Source organism: Hibiscus syriacus, unplaced genomic scaffold (assembly GCF_006381635.1).
Source record: "Hibiscus syriacus cultivar Baekdansim isolate YM2019G1 unplaced genomic scaffold, ASM638163v2 tig00110377_pilon, whole genome shotgun sequence".
Taxonomy (NCBI): Eukaryota; Viridiplantae; Streptophyta; class Magnoliopsida; order Malvales; family Malvaceae; genus Hibiscus; species Hibiscus syriacus.
In genome coordinates, this window is record NW_024062711.1 from 724,244 (window position 1) to 747,543 (window position 23,300).

At 34.7% G+C, this 23,300-nt stretch overlaps 1 protein-coding gene across 1 annotated transcript; it reads left to right on the forward strand.

The window, feature by feature from the left end:
• The first annotated feature begins 414 nt into the window (after positions 1-414).
• Positions 415-4,385, forward strand: LOC120121586 (BTB/POZ domain-containing protein NPY4-like). Its single transcript, XM_039140907.1, has 5 exons — positions 415-871; positions 1,809-1,927; positions 2,406-2,475; positions 2,633-3,805; positions 3,887-4,385. The coding sequence occupies exons 2-5, from the start codon at positions 1,866-1,868 to the stop codon at positions 4,379-4,381; spliced, it is 1,800 nt and encodes a 599-aa protein (XP_038996838.1). The 5' UTR covers positions 415-871; positions 1,809-1,865; the 3' UTR covers positions 4,382-4,385.
• The last annotated feature ends 18,915 nt before the right edge of the window (positions 4,386-23,300 follow it).

The window sequence follows — 23,300 nt, forward strand, 5'->3', positions numbered from 1 at the left end:
TATCATTATATCACGATAATTTGGACCATGTTACGAGAAAACAATACCTATATTTCATTATATTTATACGTATTATTATTTGATTGGATCCATTTATATGTTATATAAAATTTATTTATATTATTTTTAAATTATTAATATTAACTTAAATTTTAAATTTTAAAATAAATATATTTATATTAAATTAAAATGTCAGATAACTTTGAATTAAAAATGAATAAACTTATGAAGAAAAAAGCAATTTCGTGAGATGGATTGCATTATTATCAAAGTACGAGATGGGGATGGATGGGTCGTTATCTAGTACACACAGGATTCTTTTTATCATACACCACACTAAAGCCAAGTGAAAGTGAAGTTTGTATTCAATAAAGGGTGCAGCAAAGCTGTTCATGTAAGAATTGGCGTGCATTTTGATTCTATGAATTGCAGACAGCGAAAACAAATACCAAAAACAAAGATTGAAATTCATACCGTTGGTGGGGTCCTTGTTTTTCGTTTCCGTTCTCTCTTTTTCTCTTTCAAAGTTTCTTGCTTTCCAAAGGTTAATTATAAAAAGTTGAGACATTTTTCTGCAAAACCCAAAAAGGAAATGTGCCCAAGTTTGGGTTTTTATTTATATAGTCAGAAAAGAAAAGAAAAGAAAAAAGAAGTTTGGGTTTTTAAATTGAATGAGTTGGGGGATTGAAATCTGAATATACGAGGGATAAGAGAGGGTAAAAAGATATCGTGGTGCTGATTCAAAGGAGATAAAATAGAGAGAGGGTTAGGAACATATCCGAGATTTGGGGTTTTTTCAGAGGGTTTGATTTTGGACCTGAGAGCTGATTTGGGGCATTTCAAGGCTCATTTTTCTAGTTAACCCTACAAGGTATGCGCAGATTCTAATGCTCCACATCTTCATTTCTTCTTCATATTTTTTATGATAATCAATCACTTTGTTTTTTGTTAGTGTGAGATATTGTATTCCTTGTTCTTTTAGTTTTATTCTCTTGTTATTACCACATAGAAATTGTTCACCATGAACACAAGATCTTGTTGACGCGATGTCATTATTTGTGTTATTGAGTCTATTTAGTGTCCATTCATCTTTTTGATCTTGCCGTTGTGTTGGTGAAAGAACATTTGTGTTCTCGAATTGATAGTTGTGTATCATTATTTGAATTTTCAGAATCTTATGATAGAGCTTGGAGCAATTTCATTGGTATTGATGATTGCTATTGAAACCTTTCTTCCCCCTTTAGGAACCTCCAAAAACCAAAAGTGATTCTCCATGTCCACTAATTTGTTGGTTTCTTCAACTCATGTTATCCTTCAGGTTTTCTACCATAAGCATAGCGGTAAAAAAAGGTTTAAAATCTTAAGAGATGAGTTGTAAAGGAATGTGCATTTGTGGGTTTTGGGGTATAGAGATTTCTGTGGACAAAAAAAGTTCTTGGTAATAGGAAAAAAAAACACAATAAGACAAACAAGTGAAGGGCGGTGGTGTCAGTTTTGGGCAAGTGGGGGTGTCTGGTTTTTGAGAATTATATATGTTGTGAGCATGTGTTTGTCCATTTCTCCTTTGCTCAGCCTTGAGTCCTTTTACGTGGTGTTTAACCAACCGAGGAAGTAACCCTCTTCTTTGGGGTCTCTTCTCGGTCAATTGACCACTTTGTATTATTCTTTTTCCCCCCCTCTCCTTGTGTGGCCTTACTTTGTGTCAAAGATTCGGTCATGCTAAGAAATGCACATGTTTTGCATCTGATCCATACCCTTCCCAGGTTTTTAAAATCGGTTACTGATTTGATCTGATTGAATATTTGTAGATCAAAGAGGAGCTTAAATTTTGAGTGGGGAAGAGTTTTCAATATTTGTTTAGCAAGATGAAGTTTATGAAACTGGGATCCAAGCCTGATTCATTTCAGACTGATGGGGACAATATCAGGTGTGTTTGAGACCTTACTTTATGGTACTTAACAATTTTAAGTTCTTTCTTTTGCCCCTCTCAATGTCTCAGAAAGGCGTCATTTATCTACTTTTATTGACATTTTTTTTACTTGTCCTTCCTTCAAAATTTTCTTCTCTGTTGAGCATATTTGGCAAGAATCAGTTAAGTGTTCATGGGGCTTTTGCGTTTTGAGGCATATCTTAAACTTCTATATGTATTTTTCAGATTTATCAGGAATTGTAGAATGTGTTGTTTCAAGTTGAACTTAAAAACCCATTATTACTTTAAGATTATGTTGCTTCAACTCTTCAATTTTGGGTAACACTTGTGCCGACACTGGACATGAGTATTGGGATATGTTGATTTTCTTTTCAAAGTTATATCCTAATTCTGCTGATATTTTCCCACATTCAAGTTCAGTAATTATTTGTGCTTTAATTTTTTGCTGACATGTCCAAGCAAACATTAATGTCAGGTATGTTGCAACCGAGTTGGCAACCGACGTAGTCGTTAACGTTGGGGATGTGAAATTCTATTGTCACAAGGTATGAGCCCATATCAATCTGTCATCATGCGAAGGATACAGTGTTTTAATATGCATAGGAAATGTAAATGATTATATATTGCGGTTTCTTTTAGTTCATAATTTGCACAGGATACAGTGTTTTATTGCTAATATCATTGACTATATTGTTCCTGTAGTTTCCATTGTTATCAAAAAGTGCACGCCTGCAAAAGCTGGTTGCAACATCTAATGATGAGATCGGAGATGAAATCCACATTCAGGACATACCTGGTGGACCTGCAGCTTTCGAAATATGTGCTAAGTTTTGTTATGGCATGACAGTGACTCTCAACGCATACAATGTTGTTGAAGCTCGTTGTGCAGCGGAGTACCTTGAAATGTACGAAACTGTTGAGAAAGGAAACCTTATCTATAAGATCGATGTCTTCCTCAATTCAAGTATATTCAGGAGCTGGAAAGATTCCATCACAGTTCTTCAAACAACAAAATCTCTACTTGCATGGTCCGAGAAATTAAAGGTGATCAGCCGCAGCCTTGATTCCATAGCTTCCAAGGCTTCAATCGATACTTCCCTGGTGGAGTGGTCATACAATTATAATAGGAAAAAGCTCCCATCAGAGAACGGAAACAGTCTGCAATGGAATGGTGTAAGAAAACAACAAACAGTTCCGAAGGACTGGTGGGTAGAAGATCTCTGTGAGCTTCATATTGATTTATACAAGCGAGTGATAACAACAATTAAAGCAAAGGGAAGAGTTTCAGGTGATGTAATTGGAGAAGCAGTAAATGCTTATGCCCTGAGAAGATTGCCAGGTTTTAGTAAGGGCTTGATCCCGAATAACGATATCATAAAGTATCGGTCAATGGTGGAGACCATTGTGTGGCTGCTCCCATCTGAGAAAGGAACTGTTTCGTGCAGCTTCTTGCTTAGATTATTAAGGGCAGCAATTTTATCGGATTGCGGTGAAATGGAGAGAAATGAGTTGACAAGGAGAATCAGTCAGCAGCTCCCCGAAGCAACAGTGACTGATCTCTTGATTCGAGCTCCGGCTGGAGAAGCAACAATATATGATGTCGGCATAGTTCACAACTTAGTCGAGGAGTTTATGACTCACATTTCTCAAACTGACCCCTCTAAAAAGGAATTCAATGAGGGCAGTAGAAGCCCCAAGTTTGGAGCAGATGCTTCTAAACTGTTGGTTGCAAAGCTAATTGATGGCTACCTAGCGGAAATTGCAGGAGATCCAAATTTACCGCTTTCTAAATTCGTCAATCTTGCTGAACATATAGATTCCATCTCAAGACCTTCTCATGATGGACTTTACCGTGCCATAGACATGTATCTGAAGGTAATTTCTAGTATCTCAACTCTGGTTTATACTGTTGGAAAGTCGGGTCTTTAAGCTTTTCTTTGTCTTCTATCAATATAGGACCACCCTGGAATCAGCAAAAGTGAGAGAAAGAGAATATGCAGGTTAATGGACTGCAAGAAGTTGTCAGCTGAAGCCTGCATGCACGCTGTGCAAAATGAGAGGCTTCCCTTGCGTGTTGTCGTGCAGGTTCTTTTCTTCGAGCAAGTCAGGGCCACAACTTCCTCCGGCAGTAGCACCCCTGATCTTCCGGGGTCCGTTAGAGCCCTTTTCTCCAGAGGGTCCCACGAAAGCTCAAGGTCCACCACGACGAACACTGAAGAGGACTGGGATTCAGTGCCAACAGCTGAGGATATCAAGGCTTTGAAAGGGGAGCTTGGTACTCTGAGATTAGGCAGCGATGGAAGCAGAAACGATTCAACCAAGAATGACGTCGAAAGAGCTGCTGCGAGTAGAATGAAAGGATTGGAAATGTCAAAGATCTTCTCAAAACTCTTGTCGAGTAAGGAAAGAAATGGTGAAATTAGAAGCACCGATACATCGGAGAGTCCTTGATCGGTGAATACCGAAGAAACGAAGTCTACTCCTTCCACCAGTAGGAAACATTCACAATCTTAGTTCAGAGTACACGTTAGCAATGGCTTGTAGCTTGGCTTTTGTAAAATTTATCTTAAATGACAGTAGTGGCTTTACCACTTTTTTATTTTTCATCTACATGGAACCAGGGACGCTCCTCCGGAGTTGATTTCTAAAATGTTCAAACCCCATCTTTTGTTCCATATGCTGTGTCCCCTTTTGGCTGCTATCATTTTCATTTAAACTGAGACCATCACAAATAGTTTAACCAAAAATATTTATTAATAATTTCTTAAATTGAAGCTTATAACCTTCAAACTGAATCGTCACCGAGGATAAACAAAATTCAATTCAGAGGTCATCCAGAGATTGGAGATTGAATAAGATAGTTTCAACTGTGAAACGTCAAACAACATTTAGGCAACTTTGAGGCTACGAGTACAGAATTAATTATTATAATATACAACTGAACTAATAATTAGAATATATCTGCAAATATAAATATCAAAATTGTCGTATAAACTTGAGCTAACTTATTAAGACCTCCGAATCTAATATTTAGACAATTTGAATCCACTGTGACTTCAGTTGTTAAAAAAAAATTGTTCTCTCTAAAGATTCTCAGTTCATAGTTGTATCCACAAAATATGTAATTTATCGATTGATTAAGAAAATTATAACAAATATTTTATAACATACTATTAAAAAAATACACAACTTTGAGCATTTTCATTTTGAGAGCCCCACCAGTAGAGCTGGGTATATGGGCTAAGGCCCGTAGACTACCCGTATAACCCGCGGTCTGTGCAAGCTTCGGGCTTAAAAAAATAAAGCTCGTTTAAGTTGCGAGCTTTTTAGCCCTGACTGTAACACCCCAATTTAGGGGCTAAAATTTTTAGATTATAAGGTATTAGTTTAAAAAGAATTATGGAGAAAAATTCATGGACTTTAGTTATATTTTTCCTCCCTTGTTTATTATAATTTTAAGAGAATTATAAAATACGTTAGTGCATTATTGTGAAATGATAAGAAGTGGTTGGCAAATAATGGTTTAATCATACTGTTATTTTATTAAAGAAATTGAGTACCACTCAATAAGATAAGAGATATTTGTTTTAAGTGAGGGCAGTTTGTTTTTTTATTAAAAAAAAACAAAAACTCTCCAGACTAGTAAAAGGATAGCAAAGTTTCCTTTTCTTCATCATCATCAACGTCAAAGCCTCTGTACTTTGAACTTTGAATCGAAACCCATATTTTGTAAACTAATGGGGGAGGAAGAGAAGAGACAAGCTGAGGAGAAGAAAATGAAGGAGAAAAGGTTGAAGAAGATGCAAAGAAAGGATATGAATCTAAAGGAGAATATGCTCAACAACCTCAAGAGGTTATCTTGAAAGTTTACATGCATTGTGAAGGTTTCACCCGCAAAGTCCGTTGTTGTCTCAAGGGCTTTCAAGGTGTTGAATATGTACTGATGGATTGCAAGAGCAATAAGGTTGTTCAAACCTCGTGTGGCGTTGGATCTAGAACAAGCAAGGGACAAAACGGTGAGATAAGGAATGGAACCAGATTTGTGGAACGATTAAAGAGGGATCAAAGTATTTTACTAGTCGAAATCGTGCGATTAAGGCATCAACAACAACATTCAAGATACCAAGTTGTTGCAATGGAGGAATGGTTACAGAACACAGAGAAAACAACAACAGATAATGACATTCCTTGCTAAAGCTCTACGAAACTCAACTTTTATCCAACAATTCGCTCAGCAAAGACAGGTTCATGGGGTTGAAATCGGGAGAAAACGCCGACTAACAGCGAGCCCCAGCTTGTAGAATTGGCAACAAGAAGTCGTCCCTATGGTGGTCGATAATGATCAAGTCGAGGAACATGAGGAATTGGATTTCATCGAGTGAGAGATCGAGACGTTTTTCACATTCACCATGGACAATGAATCCAGTAGTGAAAACATGGTTCACGTGGGTTTTGATATAGATGGATAATGAATGAAGGATAAACTGCAACTTCAGTCATCCGTTTTGGTATGGTTTCGACTTTGTCATCTAGTTTTAATAAAATTTCACCCAAGCCATGATTGTTTAAATCAAATCGATTTAGTCCTTGATTTTAGTAATTAAAAATTTTATTGACTCCTAAAGTTTATAGTTTTAACAATTTGGTCCCCAAATTGTTATTTAGATTTTAATAAGTTATGTTTTTGGTGAAGGAAATTATTTAAATACGAGTTAGTAATTTTGATAGCCTGGATCGTGAGGAAAATATAGGAAGTTGAATTAAGGATCGAGGACGTTCGAATGGAATTTAATGGTCAATCAGTATGGCACAGAAATCGAGGTAATATTTTACTACCTCTTTATGCTTTATGGAACATGTTGATATTGGTAAAGGCATGAATAAGATAATGTTGGTCACTTTTATGGAGTTGATTAATTTATACACTCGATCTGAATACAGTAAAAATGCGGTAACTGAATATGGTTCATATGACTAATATAAGAAATTGGAGGACAGTTGGGATTAAACTACAACATTTGTGATTAGCTGATAAATGATTCATTCTGGTTAAGGAAATTATAATTTATCTCATTAAAGGTACTTGGATGAGAAATTATGAGAATACTCCGACAGGGTAAAATTACAGAAATACCCTTATGTTGTAAAATGGAAAGAATTGACTCTGGAAGTTAGATAAGAATTTTTAAAGACATTGTTATGATGAAACTACCTATGTGTACATAAAATACTGGTTTTGCTTAGAAAATATGAATAACTGATTTCTAAATCCAAGATGGATTGTACAAGATACTAGAATTTTATTAAGGAATAAATTAAAGTTTAGAGATTATCCGGGAAAGCAAAATTATCTGGTTATGAAATTATGAAAAATGCCCTTGAGAGGTATAAATAGTCTGAGTTGACCCTAAATGAAAAAAGTACTTTGAGGATTCGTACTTAACTCGATTAAGTATGAATTTAATTGTTAAGATCATGTCTTTGTACAGAAAAAAAAATTCATGATATTCCGTTTGTTAAATCTGAGAAGGCACTTGACCCGAAAATATCCGAGTTATGAGTAAATACCTGAAGAACAATTTATCAGAGGTTGCTCTTTTATCAGAATTGTTCGAAGGGACTGAAATAAATGATAAATTAGAATTTAATAATAAGACAGGATGGAAGGAAATGATGGAAATACACTGAATCTGTAAAATGACCAAAATACCTTTATGACCTAGACTAAGTAGATGTTGGATTAATTAAGGAATCCAAATAAACATAGAAGTTGTACTGCTCTTTGAAGTTATGAAACGCAACTTAAGCCGGTCAAACAATGTTAGTGCTATATCAATACTTGAATGACATAGGTATCACTTGAATGCTAGTTCGTATTCTCAAGTTTGGATTGATGATAATTATGGAAGTACTCAGCTCAACGCTAGAGTGCATTCGATATTAAGAAATGGATATTCATGAGATAAATCAATCACAAATACCAAAATGATTTTAGTATATGATCAAAGTGAACTGAACGGAAGTACGTGTATCCAAAACTCAGAAGTGTCTGAATTTCTCTAGAAAACTCTAAAGTAACCGGAATATCATTAATTGCTAAATGAACCAAGGAACCTTAATGATGGAGAATTTAGTAAGTAATTGGATGAGTCTAGAAATATAATAAACTTGTATTGTGTACGGTCCCTATGGATATGAACCAATATTCAAATACGTTATCAATTCTTGATATTGTTGTAATGTGGAAAGAAAATAAAGATTATAAGGATGCCTGTTCGATTCCTTAAGGTATATTTAGCAATGCTTCTGAAGATGATTTATGGACAAGAATTGTTGGTATTATAGAGTGAATACCAGGAAGGGCTTGACCAGTCGACATGCACTAGTTCTGAGAGTTGTTCAGCTCAAGTTGTTCAGTAATCTGATCGATTGTCATGGATAGTAATTGCACAGAATATTCGTTTATCCTTTATCAGCTCAAATTACTCTGGTCATACTTGAACACTTTCCTGAGGCATATGAATAATAGATGGATTCGAAAGTATCAATATTAAATGTTTGACTAGATCGATTAATAATCGATTCTCTTCAATAAAACCTCGTTCCTGGAATCCGATTAAATTGTATAAGTTTCGTGTTATCCATGTTGATAACTACAATGGCCTCTGAAAATACTTGGATCCTCTAGTGTGTTCCTGTTTACTACATAATTGTTTTATATGTTTTGAAATATGATACATTGAAATCTATGGTTTACTATTATTGGTACACCGATTTATTTTTGATGATTTATGGACTTTGATGACTGGTATATGGATATTGATTTTTGGGTTGGATAGAATTACAATTGTATAGCTCTGATCAAGCTAATAAACGGGCCTAATGTGACTCTTGAGGGCCTCAAGAGGTTTCATTAGGTCGGCTTTCCTTTGTTGTGTGCTTAGGGTAAGCTATATGGACTTATTGACTTGAGCTTAAGGATACAAGCTTCATAGCCTATCCTTAAGTCGGCTTTCTTTTTGTTATATGCATAAATTAAGCTATATGGACGCAGTTTTGGGAACTACAGATGGTGTACAAGAAAAGGGTTTTAAACTATGATTTTCAAAAGTTAAATTCCTTTATGAATTTTTGATGATTTATTAAACTATTACTCGTTTAATGTACCTATTATGATTTTATCGTACTGAAGGAACACACTAGATATCCTATTCGACCTCATGAAAATGTGATAGTACGAAAGGTTTCTTATGAACTGAGATTCATGGCTTCTACTCGATGAACTACTAATGGAATCCCAGATTATTCCGCAATTGGTATACGTTTGATTCAATAAGGAAATTATGGCTTCCCATTTATCTGCATGTCATGTAGCATCATTTGGTAGTTCTGTATTACTGAGCTTTCCGAAGCTCACTCTATTACTCACCATTGCAGGTTAAAAGAATAGTACCAGTGCAACTATCGATATCAATAAGAGAGTTCTTCCGGCGTTGCTTACAGAGTATGGTACATGTGATTAGGGGGCATGTAGATTGTATTTTATTTTATATACAAGTCTGAAAATATGTTTTATTTCTGAATGCTGATAAAACAATTATGAGTTACATGTTTTAATAAAAGTTTTAAAATTTTTATTGCTATTTTTATAATGGGTCGCTATGGTGACCCTAATGTGACACTCCAGATCGGATCGGGATATCCACATCAGTCTGAGGGGGTTACATTTAGTGGTATCAGAGCTATGGTTGAGTCAAATATTAATCAAGATAGACCGGCCGGTCGAATTTCAAAAAGATGTCTGATCAGTACATGCCCCTAGACTACAATTGTACCTCTCTGAACCGGAACTTCAAGGCTGATTCCCTATCTGTAATGAGTAAACCGAAGTTTCTATCCGTTAAGGCTATATTTGTAAAAAAGAAGAAGAATACAAGTAACATCTGTCTAAACGCTGTGAAGTACCTCACGAGCCATGTAAGAGTTAATTATCTGAGAAATTCGGACCCGACTTCGGAAATAAAATTGGGGTATGCTACTGCTCTATGAGCCTATTCTCATGACAAAGACTGAATTGATTACTTAAGAAAATTTTCGTTCGGATTCTTTTATTGAAATAAGGAAAAGTTCTGATAAGAAAATATACTCAATTGGTTAAGGATTAGTGGAGGATCCTTACTTTTGTAAAGGCTACTTGAAGATATGGAAGAATTGATGGAATTTTTATTTCTGCATTTATGTGACATGAATGAATTTCGTTGACGAAATTCTTTTAAGGAGGGGAGAATTGTAACACCCCAATTTAGGGGCTAAAATTTTTAGATTATAAGGTATTAGATTAAAAAGAATTATGGAGAAAAATTCATGGACTTTAGTTATATTTTTCCTCCCTTGTTTATTATAATTTTAAGAGAATTATAAAATACGTTAGTGTATTATTGTGAAATGATAAGAAGTGGTTGGCAAATAATGGTTTAATCATACTGTTATTTTATTAAAGAAATTGAGTACCACTCAATAAGATAAGAGATATTTGTTTTAAGTGAGGGCAGTTTGTTTTTTTATTAAAAAAAAACAAAAACTCTCCAGACTAGTAAAAGGATAGCAAAGTTTCCTTTTCTTCATCATCATCAACGTCAAAGCCTCTGTACTTTGAACTTTGAATCGAAACCCATATTTTGTAAACTAATGGGGGAGGAAGAGAAGAGACAAGTTGAGGAGAAGAAAATGAAGGAGAAAAGGTTGAAGAAGATACAAAGAAAGGATATGAATCTAAAGGAGAATATGCTCAACAACCTCAAGAGGTTATCTTGAAAGTTTACATGCATTGTGAAGGTTTCGCCCGCAAAGTCCGTTGTTGTCTCAAGGGCTTTCAAGGTGTTGAATATGTACTGATGGATTGCAAGAGTAATAAGGTTGTTCAAACCTCGTGTGGCGTTGGATCTAGAACAAGCATGGGACAAAACGGTGAGATAAGGAATGGAACCAGATTTGTGGAACGATTAAAGAGGGATCAAAGTATTTTACTAGTCGAAATCGTGCGATTAAGGCAGGAACAACAACATTCAAGATACCAAGTTGTTGCAATGGAGGAATGGTTACAGAACACAGAGAAAACAACAACAGATAATGACATTCCTTGCTAAAGCTCTACGAAACTTAACTTTTATCCAACAATTCGCTCAGCAAAGACAAGTTCATGGGGCTGAAATTGGGTGAAAACGCCGACTAACAGCGAGCCCCAGCTTGTAGAATTGGCAACAAGAAGTCGTCCCTATGGTGGTCGATAATGATCAAGTCGAGGAACATGAAGAATTGGATTTCATCGAGTGAGAGATCGAGACGTTTTTCACATTCACCATGGACAATGAATCCAGTAGTGAAAACATGGTTCACGTGGGTTTTGATATAGATGGATAATGAATGAAGGATAAACTGCAACTTCAGTCATCCGTTTTGGTATGGTTTCGACTTTGTCATCTAGTTTTAATAAAATTTCACCCAAGCCATGATTGTTTAAATCAAATCGATTTAGTCCTTGATTTTAGTAATTAAAAATTTTATTGACTCCTAAAGTTTATAGTTTTAACAATTTGGTCCCCAAATTATTATTTAGATTTTAATAAGTTATGTTTTTGGCGAAGGAAATTATTTGGATACGAGTTAGTAATTTTGATGGCCTGGATCGTGAGGAAAATATAAGAAGTTGAATTAAGGATCGAGGACGTTCAAATGGAATTTAATGGTCAATCAGTATGGCACAGAAATCGAGGTAATATTTTACTACCTCTTTATGCTTTATGGAACATGTTGATATTGGTGAAAGCATGAATAAGATAATGTTGGTCACTTTTGTGGAGTTGATTAATTTATACACTCGATCTGAATATAGTAAAAATGCGGTAACTGAATATGGTTCATATGACTAGTATAAGAAATTGGAGGACAGTTGGGATTAAACTACAACATTTGTGATTAGCTGATAAATGATTCAGTCTGGTTAAGGAAATTATAATTTATCTAATTAAAGGTACTTGGATGAGAAATTATGAGAATACTCCGATAGGGTAAAATTACGGAAATACCCTTATGTTGTAAAATGGAAAGAATTGACTCTGGAAGTTAGATAAGAATTTTTAAAGACATTGCTATGATGAAACTACCTATGTGTACATAAAATACTGGTTTTGCTTAGAAAATCTGAATAACTGATTTCTAAATCCAAGATGGATTGTACAAGATACTAGAAGTTTTATTAAGGAATAAATTAAAGTTTAGAGATTATCCGGGAAAGCTAAATTATCTGGTTATGAAATTATGAAAAATGCCCTTGAGAGGTATAAATAGTCTGAGTTGACCCTAAATGAAAAAGTACTTTAAGGATTCGTACTTAACTCGATTAAGTATGAATTTAATTGTTAAGATCATGTCTTTGTACAGAAAAAAAAATTCATGATATTCCGTTTGTTAAATCTGAGAAGGCACTTGACCCGAAAATATCCGAGTTATGAGTAAATACCTGAAGAACAATTTATCAGAGGTTGTTCTTTTATCAGAATTGTTCGAAGGGACTGAAATAAATGATAAATTAGAATTTAATAATAGGACAGGATGGAAGGAAATGATGGAAATACACTGAATCTGTAAAATGACCAAAATACCTTTATGACCTAGACTAAGTAGATGTTGGATTAATTAAGGAATCCAAATAAACATGGAAGTTGTACTGCTCTTTGAAGTTATGAAACGCAACTTAAGCCGGTCAAACAATGTTAGTGCTATATCAATACTTGAATGGCATAGGTATCACTTGAATGCTAGTTCGTATTCTCAAGTTTGGATTGATGATAATTATGGAAGTACTCAGCTCAACGCTAGAGTGCATTCGATATTAAGAAATGGATATTCATGAGATAAATCAATCACAAATACCAAAATGATTTTAGTATATGATTAAAGTGAACTGAACGGAAGTACGTGTATCCAAAACTCAGAAGTGTCTGAATTTCTCTAGAAAACTCTAAAGTAACCGGAATAGCATTAATTGCTAAATGAACCAAGGAACCTTAATGATGGAGAATTTAGTAAGTAATTGGATGAGTCTGGAAATATAATAAACTTGTATGGTGTACGGTCCCTATGGATATGAACCAATATTCAAATACGTTATCAATTCTTGATATTGTTGTAATGTGGAAAGAAAATAAAGATTATAAGGATGCCTGTTCGATTCCTTAAGGTATATTTAGCAATGCTTCTGAAGATGATTTATGGACAAGAATTGTTGGTATTATAGAGTGAATACCAGGAAGGGCTTGACCAGTCGACATGCACTAGTTCTGAGAGTTGTTCAGCTCAAGTTGTTCAGTAATCTGATCGATTGTCATGGATAGTAATTGCACAGAATATTCGTTTATCCTTTATCAGCTCAAATTACTCTGGTGTCATACTTGAAATATTTCCTGAGGCATATGAATAATAGATGGATTCGAAAGTATCAATCTTAAATGTTTGACTAGATTGATTAATAATCGATTCTCTTCAATAAAACCTCGTTCCTGGAATCCGATTAAATTATATAAGTTTCGTGTTATCCATGTTGATAACTACAATGGCCTCTGAAAATACTTGGATCCTCTAGTGTGTTCCTATTTACTACATAATTGTTTTATATGATTTGAAATATGGTACATTGAAATCTATGGTTTACTATTATTGGTACACCGATTTATTGTTGATGATTTATGGACTTTGATGACTGGTATATGGATATTGATTTTTGGGTTGGATTGAATTACAATTGTATAGCTCTGATCAAGTTAATAAACGGGCCTAATGTGACTCTTGAGGGCCCCAAGAGGTTTCATTAGGTCGGCTTTCCTTTGCTGTGTGCTTAGGGTAAGCTATATGGACTTATTGACTTGGGCTTAAGGATACAAGCTTCATAGCCCATCCTTAAGTCGGCTTTCTTTTTGCTATGTGCATAAAGTAAGCTATATGAACGCAGTTTTGGGAACTACAGATGGTGTACAAGAAAAGGGTTTTAAACTATGATTTTCAAAAGTTAAACTCTTTTATGAATTTTTGATGATTTATTGAACTATTACTCGTTTAATGTACCTATTATGATTTTATCGTACTGAATGAACACACTAGATATCCTATTCGACCTCATGAAAATGTGATAGTACGAAAGGTTTCTTATGAACTGAGATTCATGGCTTATACTCGATGAACTACTAATGGAATCTCAGATTATTCCGCAATTGGTATACGTTTGATTCAATAAGGAAATTATGGCTTCCCATTTATCTGCATGTCATGTAGCATCATTTGGTAGTTCTGTATTACTGAGCTTTCCGAAGCTCACTCTATTACTCACCATTGCAGGTTAAAAGAATAGTACCAGTGCAACTATCGATATCAATAAGAGAGTTCTTCCGGCGTTGCTTACAGAGTATGGTACATGTGATTAGGGGGCATGTAGATTGTATTTTGTTTTATATACGAGTCTGAAAATATGTTTTATTTCTGAATGCTGATAAAGCAATTATGAGTTACATGTTTTAATAAAAGTTTTAAATTTTTTTTACTATTTTTACAATGGGTCGCTATGGTGACCCTAATGTGACACTCCAGATCGGATCGGGATATCCGCATCGGTCTGAGGGGGTTACACTGACCGTTAAACCCATGGGTTTAATGAGTATAACTGCGGGTAGTCCGCGGGTAGCCCTCTTAATTTAATTAATTTTTTCAATTTATTTTATGTTTTACGGAAGACAATTCACGTTTAGCCCAATTCATGTTTTATGTGCACTAAAATCTGAAGCTCAATTCACATTTTAATTTGATGATATCCAATTTTGAAGTTCGAACGTATTAATTATACATATGGTAACGTAATATGATAACATAAGCAAAAAGGTTTCCATCTTTTTATATACGTATTTACCATTTATAATTAATATCATCAATATATATATAAATAAGCCATAAAACGTTTATTATACTCTAATATTTAATCATAAGAAAAACTATATACATATACGTTAAAAAACAGAAAAAAAATCAAAGTATTAAACCATGTATAAATATAATAATTAAATTAAAAAGGTAAAGTAAATGCAAATATGCAAATAATATATAAAACTTGAGGCAGTGATAAAAAATACATAAAATTGGAATGCAAAATTAAAATAATAAACTATATTTGAGGATTATATTGCATTAATTCAAAAGTGGGTGGAGCCCTTACACGATTAGCACATTAAAACTTGTCATGGTTGCCCAAAATCCCTAAAATACGTTGTTTTGTGTGACTTATATTATATATACACCGTTATAAAATTTTAGGAACCATAGCCTCATTTTTTTCCTTTCTCCGCCGTTTCTCTCTATCTCCCCAACTTCTCTCTTTTTTTCACATAAACAGTAAACATGTAAGCCCGTTTAGCCTGCGGATTAAATGGACGAGTCACGAACCTTAGAATTCAACACCGTTTATGATTGCGGGTTTTTAAAACCGCTTCGTTTAAGCCCGCACCTTCAAAACCCGCGGGCTAAACGGGGATCCCACCAGACTCTTGCTGGCCTCATCAGTCAACTTTGAAAGCCCAAACCTATATGCATGCATTGGCCTCATCATTCATGGGGTTTTCGCAGTTTTAACTTTTAAGTGGGGGTCCATGCCAAAATAGAAAAAAATGAAAAAGCCACGAGTCTTATGCAACAGTCCAGATCCTAATAAAAACGGGGGAAACAACTACATGATACTCTACACCGTTGTCCATTGCAGGTTATGGATTGGATAAATAACATAATTTATATTTTGGAGGATCAAAGCCTTACCTAAGAAATTAAAGAGATGGACGGTTGTAATTTAATGGTACGGACATGGTGGACGGTTGGACAGTGGATTTTGATTATTTGTTGTTGCAGTGAGAACTTGAGTGGTTAACAGCCATAATTTTCACCTTAAGAAAGCCAAAAATCAGGAGTATTTACTTTATTATAAAAATTAGGGTGTTGACCGTTGAATGTTGTTATTGCTGACTACCGAATGTTGAGGAAGAAAAATTGAAGACTGACGATGAATCCTGAATTGCCAGTGAAGGATCCATGTTGTTGATGGCTAAGGATGAATCACAACTTGCAAGAGTCAATAAGACTGAGCATGCAGACTGCTGCGATGACATTAAAAACCAATGGCTTCAGCACTTAGCAGTCTTTATTTTTTTTTATTAATTTTATTAAAAATAAAAAATATCTAAATTACAACAAAGATTTTACAATTATAATCTTAAACTAAACATATAATAAATATATTTTTCTAAATACGAGAAAACTAATCACTTAATATCACAATGACCATATAAGGAAAAAGTTAAAAAACCTAACCTAATAAACTCGGATAAAAGATAGATACGAACATATCTGACTGCATCAGCAAACGAATCACAAAAGATGATGAAGCTATTGAAAAACCACTGACAAATCGTAAATCAAAATAGAGTAATGTGAAAATACTTTCCACAAACGTAAATCGTGTATTCAAATCCAATCTGATGGCCCAAAGCAAAGAAGATCAACATAATAACAAATAAAATGTCATCTTGATCAATCATGACGATATTAAATCTAACCCTGAAAAAAAACCCAAAATAACGGTCAAAAGATCGAAAAAATGTCATAAAGACAGAGAAAAACGTATCATGATGGCAAAAAAATGCCATAAAAGAAAAATTATTAAAAATAAAAACAAAAAAATAAAGATACATTATAATAAAGAAAAAGAAAATAATAAACCCCAACGGTCGGCGATTAACACTAAGGCTGATGTCGCTGTCGATAAAAAATAAAAGAAACTAACAACTAAGGGAAAAGAAAGAAAAATAGGGCAAACTCTAAAATCTAAGGGTGTGTTTGGTTAGGGAATGTGAGATTCCCATGGGAATGAAATCCACATTCCCCCGTTTGGTTGGCCGGGAATGCCATTCCCGGTAATCTTACATTACCAATAGTTAATTTTTTGGGATATATTACCGGAAATGTCATTACCTCTCTTTCCTTAGGTATTGTTGGATTACCGGTGTTTTGGACTAAAATGCCCTTGAATTTTTTTTTCTTTCAAAAATATCCTTATTCTGTCATTGAATAATAAAAATTTTACGAATGTTAAATTACAAATTTATCCTTAAACTATTTTAGATTTACAAAAAAAAATCTATAATTAAAATTTTATATGAAGTTCAGGGGTTAAAATAAAATTTTACCCTTTCATTAATTTTTTTTTTATATTTTCAATTTTGTAAAAAAAATATAAATTTTATGAATTTAATTTTTTTTAAAGAAAATATATAAATATTTTCTAACTTGTTAAAAAAACAAATATATAATAAAGACAATTTGGTCAAATATACATTCCAATATCTTTTATTCCTTTAACCAAACACGGTAATCTTACATTCCTGCAAAACCAACAAAACACAAAATACAACATTCCCAGTAATCATATTCCCGGGTAATCTTTTATTCTCACTGGTAATCTTACATTCCGTGAACCAAACGCACCCTAAATGGTTCAAATTTAGAAATAGAAAGGGAAAAGAGGAATATAAAAAATGACTTAATTTGAACTCAAAATTTAAAGAAAAAAAATCAAACTTATAGTGTCGAATCGTAGTTCATCGAGTCTCGATCTTATAGTCATTCACAAGCATGCAGTTTAAATTTGGTTAAAAATGAACCTAAAACGAATGAATAATTATAAAAATAAAAATAATGTAATGATGTAAAGTTGAGTTTAGTAAATTCAAAAAAGAAAGATTTTTTCAAAAAACAAATAGAAGCTACATGAATATTCTACAATAATTTAAGTGTGTATAGTTCAATTTAGACAAAACAAACTTAAACTGATGAAATAACTAAACAAATAAATAAACTAAACTAAACTATAAAAAATATTATTTTTTATTTAATCAAATTTTACTCATCTTAATTTAGAAATCAGTATTGTCACTTACTGTCAATCAAAACTGAAATAATATTCTTTACTATGCATCATGGACTTGATTAACTATATTTCTAATTCAGCTATTAATTGTACTTATTAGTAATGCTATAGAAAAGAAACTAAAAGGTTACTATCCCACGTTAAAAAAGAATATATCTTTAGTAATGTTTTTAAAGGGACATCCTTTCGTCTTCATATTGAATGTGGTTAGATAATTCCCTCGCACGTATGCGTGCACCGTGGCTGCCATTCGACCAGCTCATTATGTGTTTTTGACAAGTGCCGTGCGTGGGTAATGCTCAAATTGTAACCTATTTCTAATTGTCATTTAATTTTTTATTTAATAGAATTAAATTGTGCTTTGAAAATGACGTTTTTGCCCTCATTATTTAACATATAAATAGTGGGCAATTTCATTTATTTACACATGTCCAAAAGTAATTGTTTGCTTTAGAAACACTATCATGAAGTGTCGCTTTGAGTTGAGCATGTGGTTAAAGAAATTATTTCTTTGTGTTTGCGCTTTGATGAGAAAACTTTAAAAATCTCTTAAATCTATCATATTGTCAACAGAAGTATGTCACCTTTCCATGTTTGAGTGCAATGAGTTGATGTTGAATGTTGCAATAAAATATGATGAGAGAAAGGTGTTATACAAGTTTATGGAAACTGAAGTATAATCAGGGTAATTGATGTTCTATTTTCATTTGTTGTGGTATAATAACGTTGGTTCTCGGTCTTAATATTCAAAGGTTATTATACTATTTATGCTCCATGAAATGTCATTGAAATAGCTTTGAATGTTTATTTGCGTTATAAATCATGGAAATAATTAGAGGAATTACACACTATTAGATAAATAGTTTTTATGTAATTTTAATGCATTGAAAAAAACATTTTTACTATGATGATAATGCATGAGATTAATTTAGAATAATGCATGGGTTAGAAATGAAGTAATGCAGTTTTTAAATGTTCATTAAGGTTAGTACGTTTGGCTTTGAATTGCTAACATCTACAAAACGTTTGTTTGAGCATAGTGTTGAAGCATGTATAATAAGTTATTAAGAAAATTTTAAATGGTCTTTAAATTTTTTTATTGTAGTCTAAGTAATGAATTTCATTGTTAGTGTGTACAATCTGGAAAAAGTTGTTTTGCTTAGCTGGCTTCTCATAGTTAGATTTGTTAGAGTTAGTTAAGGTTGTTGTAACTGTTAGAGCTTCTAGAATTGCTCTTATCTGATGTATAAATGTAGCTCTCTACAATTGAGAGAATCATGATCTTATGAAATGAATCAAGTTCTACAATCTTGCTTCTCATTCTCTTCTCGTTCTTCTTAGCTTACTTTGCCTTGTAACTGTCAATGCTATAACGAAACGATAACATGGTATAATTTGCCAAAATCTGGAGTACCTTGTTATCCGCTGCTCGATATTTCTTGAATTTCTTTTTACGCGATGCATTGAAGGTTTGTCTCTCTCAATAGCCACATTTGCTGGTCGCAAAATGCACTGGAGGTAGTTGCATATTCTTGAAGTATTGTAAGTAGGTGGTGAGGTGTGTTTCTACTCAGCTACTTGTGTATTTACTTGCTTGTTATCCTCCCTATGGCCTCCTCTACGGTTAATTTGACAGTTCAACACATTCCTAAGCATGATATTGTGAAACTGTCTGAGAGTACTTATCTCTTGTGGAAACATCAAGTAATGTTGATCAATGATGGGTATGGGTTGTTGAAGTACATGTCTAGTGATGCTTTTGCTCCAAGTGAGTCTGTTGTGAATGAATCAGGACAAGAGAAAGAGAATCCTACTTTTATGGTTTCCAGACAACAAGATAAGCTATTGGCGTCTTGGCTCTTAACCACAGTAAGTACAGAGGTCCTTCCTCACCTCACTGGTCTGACATCCACGCTCACCATTTGGAGTGCCATCTCAAGACTGTTTGGTGCAAGGTCTAGTGCGAAAGTGTCTGCTCTTAGACATAGCCTTCATTCGGAAAGGAAGGCTGGGTTGATAGTAAGTGAATATCTGACAAAGGTAAAATCCATTTGTGACATGCTCAATGCTGCAGGAAGTTTAGTAACTGAGCAAGAACATGTTAGTGTTCTTTTGGATGGGTTATCCATGGAATTTGAGTCAATCATTACTAAAGCCTCTCGTGATTCTTTGTCATTAGATGTGCTAACTGAAATGCTTCTTGACATTGAAGCTCGACAGAAACTATTTCTGTGTGAGAGTGCTTCTGCTAATGTCGCAACTCATTCTGGAAAAAATGATTGCCAAGATTCAAGGTCCGTTGCTGGCAATGTTTCGTCCCAGTCGCAGTTCAACTCAGCAAGGAATCAACAAGGTGATAACTTTATTGGTAGAGGGCATGGTCGTTTAATAACTCTAATTGACCTCAGTGTCAGTTGTGTGGAAAATTTGGCCATGTTGTTCAGAAGTGCTATCACGGGTTTGATCGCGATTATTCTGGAGTGGTTGATTCTTCTATGTTGAGTAATGATGGGTTAAAACAGCCTCGCAGTGTCACGAATGATAAGCCGCAGCCTACGGTTAACATGTAGGCATATGGATACTTGATGAGTCCTGGTTTTGCTCAGTCCCCTATGTTCTTCTATTATTCTATTGCTAACTCAGTTTTTCCTGGAATGCAGTCTTTTGGGTCAGTGCCTTACTATCAAGGTGGCTATTTGTACACTTCCCAAGTCCCGTATCCGATGACAATGCTTCCCATGAGTGCAGTTTCTAGTGATTCGTCACTTGGTTCTAAGAAGAATCTATTTGGCCCTTCAATGCCTTCCTCACCCACAACGTTTGTCTCCACAGTACCGTCTGGCAATGTCTCAACCAACACTGCTGATACGGCTTGGTATCCTGACATGGGAGCAACACATCATGTCACCAATGATCTATCTCTTTTTGACTCGGGTGCTGCTTACATAGGTAAAAATACACTGCTTATGGGAAATGGAGAGGGTGTTAAGATCACCCAAATAGGAAAAACTTGTTTACTAAGTAACTCAAAACCCTTTTTATTACAAAATATCCTCCATGTGCCGAGTATAAAGAAGAATTTGTTGTCTGTATCACAATTCACTCGTGACAACAAGGTATTTATCGAATTTCACCCTTTTGAGTTCTTTGTGAAGGGCACACGACTCGGGAGGTTCTGTTGAAAGGGAGGCTTACACATGACGGGTTATATCAGTTGTTGCCACCCACTACGAAAGACTCAAACTGGCAGTCGAATCATGTCTTGAAAGCGTCCAGCTCACTGGATTTGTGGCACAAACATCTTGGCCATTTCTCGATAGCAGCTGTTCGAGCTGTAATGAAAGCGTGTAATATTGTGTCTAATGAAAATAAGTTGTCTCGTGTTTGTACAACATGCTTACAAAGCAAAGATCATAAACTACAATTTTGTATATCTTTGACTGAATACAATAAACCGTTTTAGTTGGTTGTCTCAGATGTTTAGGGTCCAACGCCAATTATTTATGCTGATGGCTTTGCATACCATGTTTCTTTCATAGATGTTTATAGTAGGCACACTTGGATTTATCTACTTAAAATAAAGTTTGAGGTTATGCAGTATTTTCTTAACTTCTTTAAGATGGTTGAAGTTCAATTTGATTCTAAAGTCAAAATTTTACAGACAGATGGAGGTGGAGAGTATCAAGCTCTCAAAGGTTGGTTTCTTGCAAATGGTGTTCAACAAAGGGTCTCGTGTATGAGTACCTCTGAACAGAATGGGAAAGCAGAAAGGAAGAACAGACACATTGTTGAAATGGGTTTATCTTTGCTAGCCGAGGTTGCACTACCCTTGAAGTTCTGGAGTCATGCCTTTGTATCAGCAGTACACTTAATAAATCGGTTGCCAACAGAAGTATTGAATGGAAAGTCACCTTTTGAGGTCCTTTATCAACAAGCTCATGATTATTCCATGCTAAGAGTCTTTGGTTGTACATGTTTCCCTCTTTTGAGACCATTTAATCAGAACAAGTTGGAATTCAGGTCAAAACAATGTGTGTTTCTTGGTTATAGCCCTTCATACAAATGGTACAAGTGTTTAGATGAAAATGGGAGGCTTTTTATCTCACAACATATTGTATTCGATGAAGAAGTATTCCCTTATTCTGAGGGAAAGACATTTGATCGAATTCGTGATTCATCGGTTAATGTTCTACCTGTAATACAGTCAATCTGAGAGCCAAGTCAGATTGCAAGAGAAACACCAAATTCAACTTGTGCCTATACATAGAACCCTGACACATATGTGGCTAATGAACCACACGTAGTTGGTGCTATAGAGGACATTGTATGTGCAGGTAATGGCTTAATAACACCTGCTGAGGAAGTCGATCCAGGAGAGCCTGTGTCTAGTGCATCAACTAATCTGAACGAAAATGAGTTAGGATTCTGTGAAGAATCACAACCTACTATAGTACAATATAATGAAGAACAATGCAATGTTCATCCTATGGTAACCCGAAGCAAGTGTGGAATTCGGAAACAATTTTTTTTTTCAAGTAGCTTGTTCAGATAAAAAACCACAGACCATTCGAGAAGTCATGAAAAGCTCAGAATGGAAGGCAGCAGCTCAATCCGAATACGATGCACTAGTGAAGAACAACACGTGGACGCTTGTTTTGCTGCCGAGTAGTAGGAAACCAGTAAGTTGCAAGTGGATTTTTAAAATCAAAAGAAATGTTGATAGGTCTATAGCAAGGACAAAGCCCGACTTATGGCCAAGGGTTTTTTGCAGCAGCCTGGGATTGACTATCATGAAGTTTTTAGCCCTTTGGTCAAGCCAGTAACTGTACATGTCGTTCTATCCCTTGCATTATCGAAAGAATGGTCGCTAAAGCAAGTTGATGTCAACAACGCCTTTTTGAATGGAGTCTTAGATGAGGAGCTATATATGGTGCAACCGCCAGGCTATGAGCAGGGTGATGGTAGCTTGGTCTGTAAACTCAACAAAACCATTTATGGCCTGAAGCAGACTCCTCGAGCATGGTTCGAGAAACTCAAAGAGTATTTGGAGAATCAACGATTTATACTGTCAAGGTCCGATGCTTCACTGTTTGTTAAGGAGACTGCTGGTAATATCATATACTTGTTTGTGTATGTAGATGACATCATTATGACTGGAAGTTGTGAAGAATAAGTTCAGGAGGTGATTAACAAGCTTAATAGTCAGTCTGCTTTAAAGGATCTAGGGTGTTTGAATTTTGTTTAGGAATTGAGGTGTGTTGATCAGGTGATGAAATTATTCTAAGTTAGCAAAAGTACATACGAGATATTTTGTGTAAGAGTGGTTTGGAAGATGCTAAAGGACTTCCCACGCCT